Source organism: Balaenoptera acutorostrata, chromosome 6 (genome assembly GCF_949987535.1).
Source record: "Balaenoptera acutorostrata chromosome 6, mBalAcu1.1, whole genome shotgun sequence".
In the NCBI taxonomy this organism is placed as follows: domain Eukaryota; kingdom Metazoa; phylum Chordata; class Mammalia; order Artiodactyla; family Balaenopteridae; genus Balaenoptera; species Balaenoptera acutorostrata.
Window position 1 is genome coordinate 97,728,281 of NC_080069.1, and position 13,506 is coordinate 97,741,786.

Sequence of the window (13,506 nt, forward strand, 5' to 3'; positions counted from 1 at the left end):
ATACATACATCAGAGAGCTATTTTGAAGGTAATGTGTATAAAGCTTTGGGTATAGTGCCTAGTTAATAGTAATCAATAACTGAAAGCATTAAAAACAGTAGCTAAAATGAAAGATGCCACCATTAAGTCAAAATTTTAGTAATAGAAGGGGGAAAAGGTGAATTTAATATTCTTTCTGTCCTTTTAGTGGAAAGGTCCACCTGGTAAAGGGATATTTTTACAATAGCGAGAAGGTTAACTGAAAAGTGAGTATTGATAAATAAGAATTATAACCAAGAATTAATGCTTACTGTGTGACAGATGCTCACATTTAATCCTCAGAATAGCCTATGAGGTAAGCTGCCCCTCCTGGAGAAGTCTTTCTTTATCTGAGTGAGGTGACTACCTCCTTTTTTTATATTCTTCTACTCCGTGTTGTACTCTGTGACTATTTTTTATATGCAACCCCTACCCCTTCTCAACTTCTCATCCCCAGTGAAAGGTTTTCTATGTATTTGGCCCAGAAGTGGCCCACAGTAAGTTGACTGTTGAGATATTGAATCTTTGTGTTTTTCTGGTCAAAATGAAATTCTGCCTTCTTTATGTTATAGGTAAAAATTTAAGCATTAAAAGCTGATTGTTGGTCTGAAGTAAAAATATGAAGAAAATAGTTGTGGATAAAGAAAATGCTCAATCAGTCTGAGACTCGTCCCCCCCCCACCCCCCGCCTTCCCCTAATACATACTGTTTGTTAAGATAAACAAATATAGTATTTCAAAGTAGCCATTGCTCTGGAAATCACCTTAGAGTAAATGTAATGAATTTCAAAGATGCGTCCAAATTCTGTGTTTGTAAGTAATTTTACTATAATGGGTATTATGCAAGCTTGAAATTATTTCATACAAAGAAACATTCTTTATTCATACTATGAACAACTGTCTTCCAAAACACAGACCACAATGCATGCATTCTTATTTGAATAACACAGGGAATAATGTCAAATTATTTTTGCAGTTTTTTGGTCATTGCACAAATTTTCACAAAACTGCATTCCTGACCATAGATTTTTAGAGTTGGAAGAAACCGAAGAGATTTAATCTCACTTCTTCCTGCCACCCAGGGAGATGAAGTGTTTTATCTAAAGTCATGTAGCTAACTAATGACAGAGCCAAGGAGAGGACAGAGTCCTTCATCCATTTGCCATAGTGTTATATTCCTCTGGAAAACACTGCCTACTCACTCTTGGTGTTTAATGCTAGTTAGAGTCTTGGGGTGAGGTTTTTTCCATGACTAACTAGTGCTCTTTTGTTTTCTTGTGTGGGTGTCTGGGAACAAGCTATCAAGGGTGGTGGTTTCTGTTGTTGTTTGTGAAAAACTAACAGTGTATAAGACACTAAAGAAGGGAAAGGCATTTGTCTGGTTAGCATTTAGGGGTCAGGAAGGAGTGGTTGTAGCTCCAATGCTTTGCCCTCAGTGTCCATAGGCAGGTATTTTAAAGTTGAGTTTCATAACCTGGGGTCTGAATTCCCTAAACTTTTAAGAAAATTATGCAACTGTATGCTTATCTCCTAAGAAAAGAATCTGTAGCTTTCATCAGGTTGTCAAGGTTAAAAACTGTTTTAGAAGGAGAGAAAGCTAAGCAAACCTGATTAAGAACTGGGTCCCCACTCTTGAACTCTACGTACTAATTATACTAGAGGGCTCTCTTATCTCCTTATCACACCTTGTGCGGGTGTCCTTTCCTACTGACAAGCCTCCGGATAGCTTCCTGGATCTTGTCATGGAAGCCACTGGAGGCCCCGGCCTTCTTTCTGCAGGAACTTTTCCCATAAGTTTCCCAAGGCTACCTTCTCTCTCCCTTCTCTGCTTACTGTTTCCAGGAAAGGGTGTGAGACTCAGGGATTTTTGTTCATTAGAAAGCTCAACAGTGTTATTTCAGTTACATTCTGGTTAAAGGGAATTTGTGAGCTGATTTGAGAACCTCAGACTATCGCTGTATGAAAAAAAAAATGCACTCAATTCCAATCAATACTTTGCAAGTTAACTTTTTAGAATGCCTTTAGTTTTTTAGTTAGGGAATCTTTGTGTTTGATCTAAAAACTCTTTACACTTTCTAAAAACAGAATGAAAATCTGTGGATGGTGGTTTAGGAGTTGCCCAGATCTGTCTGTAAAAGTGTTTTAATTTAGTTTTTTGTTCCTGAATTTTATTAGACTTAGAAGAGTCTACCCCCCAATAGGAATTCATAATTAATGAGCTTCCTTCCTAGATGAGAACATGTAGAAAGCACGTTCTACATTTTTAAGTCTAGCATCTGGACACACAAAGAAAAAGCTACCACCAAGATTGATGTTGGAAGAATTTGTCTGTTTATTAATTTAAAAAAGCCCTTACTGAGTATATACCATGAACCCTCAAGCATCACGTTAGACACTGGGAAATGAGAAGTGGTCTCTTCCCTTGCAAAGCTCATGCTCTGCTAGGGGCACAGCTCAATCAATAATAATTCAGCATGCTAACTGCTCTAATAGAGGTACAAAAAAAGCATTGGAATCAATCCTGGCCAGGAAGAGAGGTGGGTGTTAGGGTAAAATTCACAGAAAGGTGACACATATTTGAGGTTCCTATTGAACTCAACGGTTCAATAGGAATTTGTCAGGAAAAGAAGGGATCTAGGTATCGATGGCATGTTTGCACCTTCCTAACTTTAACTAAAATTCACATTTACCACTCTCTTTGTGTTTTCAATTAGAGCTCCAAACGAGAATGGAAGCCACTGGAGGACCGTAGCTGCACAGACATACCATGGCTGCTGCTTTTTATCCTGTTCTGCATTGGGATGGTAAGAAACTCACAGATCCTCAGAACCTGAACTCATGATCCGAGGGGATGATGGGGAGTTAGTTTAAAGAGGGAACTTGTTATTTATTATTTATTTATTTATATTTGTAAATAAATAAATAACCCCTCTTGAATTGCTTATACCTGGAAATCCTAGGATACCATTGAAGCAGGTTATTTTTCCCCATACAGTTAAGTGGTATTTGGTACCCCTTGACTTTTTTTTTTTTTTTTTTTTGGGTTTGCATGAAAACTGTGATCAGAATTAAGGAATAATTGAAACTCTATCTCTTTGACTAGCCCATTTCAGAAAGCCAGGTCATTTGACCAAAATATCCGTGAACTATGATCTTGATGGGGTGGTGAGCAGAGCAATGGTCATGGAGTCGAGTCCTGAGTATTTATCCAACCTAGTCACACAAACCTGATGGTTATTTTTGTGCCATTCAGTTTCCTTTCTGGGACTTGGTGCTCTTTTCTATAAAATTAGAGGTTTTGCTAGATGATATCTACAATGGTTCCAGTTCTGACATTTTTTAGTTCTTCCTAGAAGGAGGCTGGTTTCTCCCTGCTTCTTCCTCCTTCGACTCATACTAGGCTCCTGCTGCCTGCTGTGTCTACTGTAATAAGTGGCATCTCTCAGTCAGAGGTCACGGGAGCTGGTGATTTTCCAATGGGTATGGAGGAGGGAGGAGCAGAGTGCAAAGTGCTGGGGCTGTGCTTACTCAGATTGCATCCCCGCTCTACCCTGCAGGAGTTTCCACACAGGGTTCAGGGGCTTTAGTGTCAACTGCCAGTGTGCTGGGCTGGAAAAAAAGGTAGAAAGCAGCTGTTTTAGAGCTAGCCGATATTTCGAGCTAGCAAGGACTTAGAAATCCTTAGCTGGTGCATCACCCTCATTTTTATATACGTTAAGAACATCAGACCCCAGAGATGATAATGACCATCCCAAGGCCACACTGTTAGTGAATGGCAGAGTTGGGAACAGAGCCCCAGGACTCTTAACCTTCCAGGCCAGTGCTCTTTTCTGCCACTTAGTTTCCTCTCCCTCGAGGGGATCAGGGGATCACGCAGACAGTATTGTTCTCTCTTTCCTTAGTCTTTGCAGCTGGAAACAAAATCATTCTACCTCAGGCACCCTTTTTTTTCCACTCCAGTGTGAGTGTATTTAACCTCCTTTTTCCCATACCTTTTTTTTTAGGAATCTTGGTATTTTTTATTTATTACTACTTTTTAGGTAATCTTATTCTGTCTCTCTGCGGCTGCCCACCTCGAAAATGTCACTTGAGAAACAGAACAACCCTATTCATGGCTAATGGGCATAAGTGTAGGCACCAGTCCAGCTCCTGAATCAAGGAAAAGAAAGCAGTGAACTCTGATGAGATATAATAAATCCAGTAAAATAAAGAGTGTTAGTTTTAAAGATAATAGACAGCTCAGTTTCATCAAATCTAGGATATTTAGAAAACATCAAAATACCCATTTCCTAACTTAGGACTTGTAAGATGTTGTTCAAGAGTCTACTTAGTTTAATGGAGTAGCAACTGAAATGCAGCATCGGAGTGTGGAGAACATTCTTTGCTAACAGAACTAGTCCACAACCACTCCCCACCCCCAAATTTCACCCTGGGACAAATAGCAGCTGACCTTTCAAAATTATGTTTATAAAAATATGTACCTGCCACCCGAGGTGCTTTTGATTTTCTGTGCTAAAATAGCTCAGGAAAGTGCAATCATTAATGTTAATAGGCTGATTTGGGAGTGACCAGAGAGTAAGGAGCTATTTGTTTACTGAAACGTTGTAATGCAGTGGTAATTAATATAAGGTTAATTTCAGTGTGATGGTAATTAAGACCCACTGTGTGTACTTTTAAATGCAGGCATAGTGTTATTTGTTTTGGAATGATTCTTTTTATCGATTACCATCTTGGAGCTGAGCTAACATCAAATTTTTCCACGTGGAAACTGGAGAAATCTCAAAGTTCTGTTGCACACCTTACTGGCAAAACAATAGACCAAAGTTTTTTTTTGGTCTTCTGAGTATGCGTTTTGTATGTTTTTTAAAAGTTGTATTTTGTTTTTGCCTTTGGATTTCATTCTATAGTACCTTTAAGAGAAACATTCAACAAATATTTTTTGAGGATTATCATGGGCTTGATGCTTTCATATATGTATTTATCTCACTAAATTCTCCCAGTTAACACTATAAAATGGGTTTTATCCCCAGTTTACAGGTAAAGTGTAGTGAGATTAAGTATTAGCTTATCTAAGAATATACTGCTGCCCATGAAAGGCAAAAATAGAATAGGAACCAGAACTTTCTGCCTATATTCTTTTCACCTAGTGGCCCAGTTGCTTCTGCTTTTATAGTCAATCTTTGCAGCCCATTACTCAAACCATATCTTTACTCACTGCCCTTACTTGCAGTTCTTTGCTCACTCCTTGGTATCTATTCTGTAGTTCTGAAATATTTTAAGATCTTGTCATCTTTCACTCATCTTCACCATTAAATCTTTTTATTTATACATGTTCATCTCGTCATAAATACTTGTACTTCTTTTATTTCTCCCCTTACTTTTAAGGTTTTTCCATGCTTGAATTGTCTAGAACTTAGGGTATTTTTCAAAGTAAATTGCTATCAGCCTTTGTGAGAGCTATTGTCTTCCAGATTCGAACTTATTCAATATTTTGAAATTTTTGGACATATGCTTACCCTGTTCTAAAAAATTACATGTAGCATTGTACTTCTAAATTTCTATTTTCCATTAAGATAGTAAACAAGTGGTTCTTAACACTAGCTGCATATTGGAATTAGCTGGTATTAGAATAAAAATACTCGTTCCTGGGCCCCACCCCAGTGAATCTGATTTAATCTCTGTGATTCTAATGTTCAGCCAGTGTTGAGACCCACTGTTGTAGGCACTGATAAACTACTGAAGAGTTTTAAGCAAGAAATGATATGGCTGGGTTTAGAAACATGGCCCTGGTAGCCAAAATAAATGTAAAGTCATTGTAAAGAGGGAAGAGATTTCAGGCCACCAGTTCAGAGGCTGATGCAATAGTTCAGATGAGTCTAGATAAGAGGTGAAAAACCTGAAATAAGGAAATAGTAAAGGGGAGGAGAGAGATTGAAGGAGTGGGATCAATAATATTTGGTGTCACCAGTGTTGCGGGCAAGTGGGAAACAGATAAAGGATGACTGAGAGATTCTTGTGTTATGGGTTCCGGGTGAGCTTTTTCAGCTCAAATCCTACTCCAGCTCCTTGTAGGTTCCAAACCACAGTTTCTGTGCACATGAAGGAATAAGAGTGGGATGGATAAACAAAGTACTACTTTGTTAGTAGCCAAGCAGTCACTTGATTATGCCCAGTAAAGAATTCCTTGGTAAACATGACCAGTGGAATGAAGCTTGGCCCACATGGACTCAAGGTTCTTCCCACCTTGGATAGTCTGACTTCATTCTGTCCCAAGTAGAGGTATATGTGAGAAGAGGAAAGAAAAGAGATCCACCTGGACCAAATCTGCCCAGATCATCTTACCTCAAAAGTCAGGAAAAAGAGGAGTCTGGATGGTCCTAACAGGAGTACGTACCTTGGAAAACAGAAGACACAGATACCTCCTACAACTTACCCCTGATCATTATTGCTGCTAACTTATGGACTAGGTACTGTTCTCTGCACTCGATACAGATTTAATTTTCACAACTGCTCAATGAAGTAGATACTATTGTTATCATCATTCCCACTTTACAGATAAGGAGGCACAGAGATACGTTGAATAACTTGTCTAAGATTATACAGTGGCGGCAGCATTGAACCCAGGGGAGAAGAGGAAGAAGGCAAGGCATCAAGAGATAGTCAGTCCCTTCTTTGTTGCCCGGAATTGGGAACAACAAAAGAAGTTGCTGTTAAGAACATGGACCTGTAGGACACAGTAACCTCACCTGCCAGTTAAATGTGGTCTAGTCAATATTTCAGACTCTGAGCAAAGAGTTTAGCATTCCTGCTTCCTCTAGTACAGAGTTAGGACGCTAGAGTCTTCTCACTCCATATCCTAGCTGTGCAGTCTAGTCAGGAACGGTGCTGCTAATGGAGATAGGGCGTATGCAGGAAGGGGAAGTGGTTTGGGGAAATGTGGAAGGAGGTGAGTTGTGGACATGTACAGTGTGTGGGTAGGGATAAGCAGTTGGAAACACAGAGCTGGAATTTTGGAGGATGATCTGGACTAGGGCTGGATTTAGGAGCCCTTATAGGTCTGCATAGGTCGTCCCTGCAGACTGCTTTCAAGGACCTTTTCTATTTTATAACCTTAGTCTAGTTCTTAGCGCACAGTGTTTCTACCTCATTAACTATTGTGGAGTATGCAGCACAAAGTGAAAGACTCAAAGACTCACTGCAGTGTTTCATCACCTGTGTGATGGGCTGTGCTGTGGCAGGATGATAGAATAGGAAGAACAGCATGCCAAAAATTACCTTAAGGTCACCTGATCCAAATGACTACCTACTTTCTGTTAAATCTTTTGGTTTTTCTTTTTTTTTTTTATCATTGTGGTAAAATATACATAACTTAAAATTTATTATTTTAACTATTTTTAAATGTACAGCTCAGTTAAATCCATTTACTTTTAATCTACATCCCCTCCCGCCCCTTCCCCACTCAGTCATTATAGTGGATCAAAAGGGCCTATACTTCTCCCTGGAAGTATACCTTGAAAAAATTTGCTCTGTATGTACTTTCCCTTAGAATCATAACATTTTGGAAGTGGAAAGGGCTTTTGAGATTAATCTAGTCCATTCTTAGTGACAGGTAAGGAGACTGAGGCTCAGAGAATTTAAAGTGACTTGTCTGGGATCATGAGTATTTGCAAAAGAGCTGGGTTCAATTCCCAGTACATATTCTTTGTCTGTGTTTTCTTTTTCATTGCTCGAGCTGCCCATGAAACTGAACCTCTCTGATTTTGCTCCCTCATGCCCCATTATTTTTTTCTTTTGAGAACACTTCCGTTCTTTCAGGGTGAACTTTACGTATTATAACCCTTTGTACCTTGCATGGCATCTTGCGTTTTTATGTGCTCAATAAATGCTTATTGAGTGGACATTTCCTAGACTTCAAACCATTCTTGTTTTTTTCCTCTTTCCTCTTTCTTAGAGTAATGTATCCTATTAAACTTTAAAGAAATCCAGAAATCTGGCAGATTGGCAAAGCTTTTAACTTTGTTTTTGAAATTTGCTTGCATAAGTATTAGTTCTGCATCAGACATTCTAATTCTGTCCCATCTGCTGGGTCCTAATAGCCCCCTTGTCTCAGGGTTCTCAGAACAGGAGGAAGAGAAGCCAAGTGTTACTCTGAAGTCTGACAAATTAGTTATTAGCAGACTGACTCCAAGTGTTGATTGAGATAAGAGAGGAAGTCTTTGAGAAAAAAGCCTGGATATATTTTCATTAATCCCCGGGAGAAGGCTGTAAGCCTAAGTTTTTTTCCCCCATCTTTTTATGTTGAAGCATAATGCCATATTCATACCCCATCCCCACCCCTCATGCATGTTTTGTTGACTTTTTTTTTTTCTTCAGAGAGAAACTAAGGCCTCTGCCTTGCTCAGTGGCATGGTAAATGCTCCACGTGTGAAATTCAAACATGCTTGTGAAATAAAATATGTCCCTTCTTTTGACTGATAGTGAATGGAACTAAGCCAAAACTCTTACTTAAGTTGAACTAAACCTTGTGATGTGAAGGGGAAATGAGCACAGTTCATTAATTAGCAAATTTTCTTTCTCTGACGTAGGCAATAGGTACTTATTAGTTGCCAGATCTTGCCTGTGATCTACCATCCCTGTATCCCTTTATCTGATTTGAGTCAACTCCTGTTTGTTATTAGATTTGTCTGCTCCTTCTCTCTCTCTTCAAATAGCAGTTCTGAAAGCACTTCAATAGCTTAGTCATTTTAAGATTTTAGCCATGATTCTCTTCCTTACTAATAGGCTTACTTTCTCTCTAGTGATTGCTCCCTACTATAGGTGTATAAAAGCTTTCCTCATCCCCCTTATCATTTGCTTCATTAACGTGATTTCCTTCTGTTGAGTACGGCCCCCATCTGCCTCATGGAGCCATTAAATTATTGAGTGCATTCTGTAAAATTTCTCTCAGCCTATTTTAATTTCATGTACCACGTTTTTTCTCATTTGAAACTGTATTGCTTCCTGCATTTGGATTTCACATTTTTTTAAAAAGGAGATTGTCTTTTTAATTATATTTGGCCTAGTTCTCCATTGTCACTACTTGTACCATATGGGAAGTCTCTGGAATAACAGTCTTGGTTTCTTTCTATCTTATTAGCTTCCTATTCTCCTTCCTTCTCCCCTGCAGCTTTTCACCCTCTCCACTCTAATGCTTTGGGAAGCTACTAAGAAGTTTAAATGGCCTATGTGGAAATATGTCAGTGTCCCATTTTACCATATATATGTAACATTTATAATTTATACTCTGCCTACATCCCAGAGGGATACGAGGTGGCTTATGATTTAAAAAAAAAAAAACAACACAAACACACACACATGCACAAAAACCGCATGTCCAACAGTATTGTTAAAAATAGTCATAAAGGGAAATCAGAAACCATTTAAGGCAATCTGTAACACAAAGTACTTATCAAACATAAGAAGAACATTTCTATAAAAAGTGAAAGAAGAACATAACCTTTTAATTATGCAAGGGCTTTCCTATTTTAGGCTAGTAGTGAAAGAAGATTGTAATTGTGGTCTGAATGTTTCTGTGTCATAACAAAATGACTGACAATATTTCTCACTTCCCCTGACCCCTTAGAAAGTCTTGTCTAAAATAGAGAACTGAAGGGGTTTTTGGTTTGTCCCCAGTTACTGTTGTCAACCTCTTTAGTCTGACTTTCTCACTAACAGGCACCATATATTGACCACCTGCCATGTACCAGACCAGCTAGAAGTCAGAGATGCATTATGTCAATTACTCCTCATCATTAGGCTGTGAAACAGTTGATATTACTTTGTGTCAGAGATGAGGAGGAAACACCTAAGTAGGTAACTGGATCAAAGTTATACAGGTAGTAAGTGGTAGAATGAGGGTTTGAATCCAGAACTTTCTGATTCCCTTTCTATTACTCTGTGATCCTTCTTGTTAAAGAACTGTATTGGAAAAGTTAGCCATGAAACCTCCAATATTTACCCCCACCTCCAGTTTTGTTTAGTGTAGGGCTTCCTAATGTGAAGTTCAAGGATATGCTTAAAATGGCATGCTGGGAGAGCAGACCCCACAGCACCCCGAGCAGCGCCACCGCTGCCACCGGCCTAGTTACCATCACAGCCCGGGAGGAGCCGCAGCTGCCGCAGGGGGCCCCAGTCACCGTCGCCGCAACCAGGAGCAGCGAGGCCGAGACCCGAGACCTGCTGCCGACACCACGCCCTGCACGACGGGCAGCGGCGGCGCAGGGCGCGGCGGCCCGGGCGGCCTCACATTGGCAGCGCCTGCCGGCGGGGACGAGAAGGTCATCGCAGCGAAGGTTCTGGGAACAGTAAAATGGTTCAGTGTAAGAAACGGGTAGGGCTTCATCAACGGGCATGACACCAAGGAAGATGTATTTGTACACCAGACTGCCGTAAAGAAGGAGAACCCCAGGAAGTACCTTCGCAGCGTAGGAGATAGAGAGACGGTGGAGTTTGATGTCGTTGAAGGAGACGAGGACGCGGAGGCAGCAAATGTTACAGGCGCTGGTGGAGTTCCAGCGCAAGGCAGTAAATATGCAGCAGACCGTAACCATTATAGACGCTCTCCATGTCGCAGGGTTCCTGCCCGCAATTACCAGCAGAAATACCAAATTAGTGAGTGCCGGGAAAAGACGGAGGGATCCGAGAGTGCCACCGAAGGCCAGGCCCGACAGCGGCGGCCCTACTGCAGGCGAAGGCGCCCACCTTACTGCGTGCGGAGAGCCTATGGGCGTCGACCACAGCGTTCCAACCCTCCCGTGCAGAGAGAAGTGATGGAGGGTGCTGACAACCGGGGTGCAGGAGAACAAGGTAGACCAGTGAGACAGAGTATGTATCAGGGTTGTAGACCACGATTCCGCAGGGGCCCTCCTCGCCAGAGACAGCCCGGAGAGGACGGCAGTGAAGAAGATAAGGAAAATCAAGGAGATGAGACCAAAGGTCAGCAGCCACCTCAACGTCGGTACCGCCGCAAATTCAATTACCGACGCAGACGCCCAGAAAACCCTAAACCACAAGGTGGCGAAGAGACAAAAGCAGCCGATCCACCAGCTGAGAATTCGTCCGCTCGTCTGCTCCGTCTGCTCCCGAGGCTGAGCAGGGCGGGGCTGAGTAAATGCAGGTTTACCATCTCTACCATCATCCGGTTTAGTCATCCAACAAGAAGAAATGAATACGAAATTCCAGCAGTAAGCAATGAACGAAAGATGGGAGCTGAAGACCTTAAGTGCTTGCTTTTTGCCTGCCGACCAGATAACTAGAGCTATCTGCATTATCTATGCAGCATGGGGTTTTTATTATTTTTACCTAAAGACGTATCTTTTTGGTAATGACAAACGTTTTTTTTTTTTTAATTTTAAAAGCCTGGTTTTTCTCAATACACCTTTAAAGGCTTTTAAATTGTTTCATATCTGGTCAAGTTGAGATTTTTAAGAACCTCATTTTTAATTTGTAATAAAAGTTTACAGCTTGATTTTTTCAAAAAAGCCAACAAACTGCAAGCACCTGTTAATAAAGGTCTTAAATTTTTTAAAATGGCATGCTGATTTGCACATGTATATGTATGTTGGGGATTATACATATTTTTCTCATGTCTTAGTATTGGCTTGAAGTTCTGATGTGGGACTAATTGCCCTGCAGTCTCCTTGGAGGAGTCAGGAGAGAGGGAGAGGGAAACCAGGGTAAGGGTGAATGAGTGAATACTGACCAGCCTATGCCTAACTCCAGTGCTAGCAGTTAGCTGTGCTTTGAGGCAGAAGGGTACTAACATGTACTGAGACAGACACTTTTCATTATTATCTTAGGTAATTGTCACAGCAGCCTTAGTGGTAAGTGGTTTTAGCCCCAACTTAGAGATGGGTAAAGTGAGGCATGGAGAATTAAGCAAGTGTGTCCAAGGTCACCTGAGTAGAAAATGGACTCATCAGTATTCCACCGATCAGTGCAGGTTTATCTGACTCGAAAGCCCATGGTCTTTCCCTTACAACATGTTCTCATTTCTAGCGACTGTAATAGCCAACATTTATTGAGCTGTTACTATGTGCCAAACAGGATTCTTACCCCCTTACTGGATTGTTTCATTTAATCCTTACAGCAGCCTTAAGAGCGACACTCATTATCTTCATTTTACAGGTGAGTGGATTGAGGCACAGAGAATTAAAATAACTTGGCAAAAGGATCAGAGGGTGAGAGGGTAGCGAATCAGGCATAGTCTCTGCCCCAAGTCCACTTTCTTACAAAGCATAATTTCAAGACGTTTTTACTAGGTAAATCTACACTCTCTACGCTTCCCCCTTCATTTTCCTTACCTGCACGATAAACATAGAGGAGCTATTTAGAAAAAAAGAGTTTGTTTGCCTTTTTAGGAAAGTAGGTTTAAGGGGGAAATCCTTTGAGGCATTGCATATGAGTACAGTATTTACCAGTGCAGACCTGAGCTCTAGCAGGGCTGCTTAGGTAAGTACTACTCATGATACTTGGCTATGATGAGTGAAACAGTGATCATCTCTATCTTCATTCGTCACTTTAATAAAGATAACAAAAAACTCAGGCTTTTTAGTGACCGTGTTGCAAGAATATTTCTTAACCCCCATCCTTTCTCCCAATTCAGTCAATTTATTAGCAGGGACTCACCTTATTTCCTGTTCTTATGCCCAGTAGCCTGCAGTTGAGTGTAGGGTTTTATTGCTTTGCTTTGGTCAGTGCATCCTCAATTTAGCAAGCATGATGCAGTTCTGAAGGAAGTACCATTTGCCTTTGGCACTGTGGCTAAGCATATTCCCATGAAATGAAGTGACCTTTGCGGCACACGGACCCAGTGCCTCACTCTCCTTGAGTCTCCAATATTCAGACCGTGGTGGTGCTTCATGGTATAATTCTTTGGCTTGTATTCAACTTTACTGCGGGAAGGGAACAGAAGTGTTGTGTGTACTGAAGTGATAGTAATTCAAAACCCACGTACCTATTGTTCTTTGAATTTTTGTCTTTCATCGGTTGCTGTTGTTCATTTAACAGAACTCTTTTACAACCAAATAAAACTAAAGAATGAAGAAAGCTGGGTCTGAGTCTATGCTCTGATCTTTACTAGCTTCTATGGCCTTGGGCAACTTATTTATGCTCTCTGGGCCTCAGTTTCCCCATCATCAGGATTAGAGAAAATGTATGGTAAGCATCTGGTACAGATCCTGGCATTGAGCAGATGTTTAATACAGAGAAACTGCTATTATTATTATAAAATGCAAAGACAATCTTATGATGTAAAAGCTTGAGATTTGTTATTGTAGTAAATAGTGTTACCCTGTGGACTGCTTTGTATATAGCTTATGTGAAATCCAAGGAGAACAGTGAAATAGTGTTTGCAAAAGGAAAGATAGCTCTTTATTCCCTTCAAGGGACAAAAGCAGCTCATTATTGTATCAAGTAGTGACTGTTGCTATTGAAATGGTTTATTTGTATG

The 13,506-nt window shown here is 40.5% G+C and overlaps 1 protein-coding gene and 1 pseudogene across 3 annotated transcripts in view; both read left to right on the forward strand.

Annotated features, from left to right (window-relative positions):
• SLC44A1 (solute carrier family 44 member 1) overlaps nt 1-13,506 on the forward strand; it is a 221,398-nt gene that overhangs the window by 45,863 nt on the left and 162,029 nt on the right. For all 3 annotated transcript variants that reach the window (XM_057548467.1, XM_057548466.1, XM_057548469.1), the window contains exon 2: nt 2,732-2,821. In XM_057548467.1, the coding sequence (XP_057404450.1) occupies nt 2,732-2,821 (90 nt within the window). The remainder of the gene's footprint in view (nt 1-2,731; nt 2,822-13,506) is intronic.
• Nucleotides 10,082-11,166, forward strand: LOC103010382 (Y-box-binding protein 1-like; annotated as a pseudogene).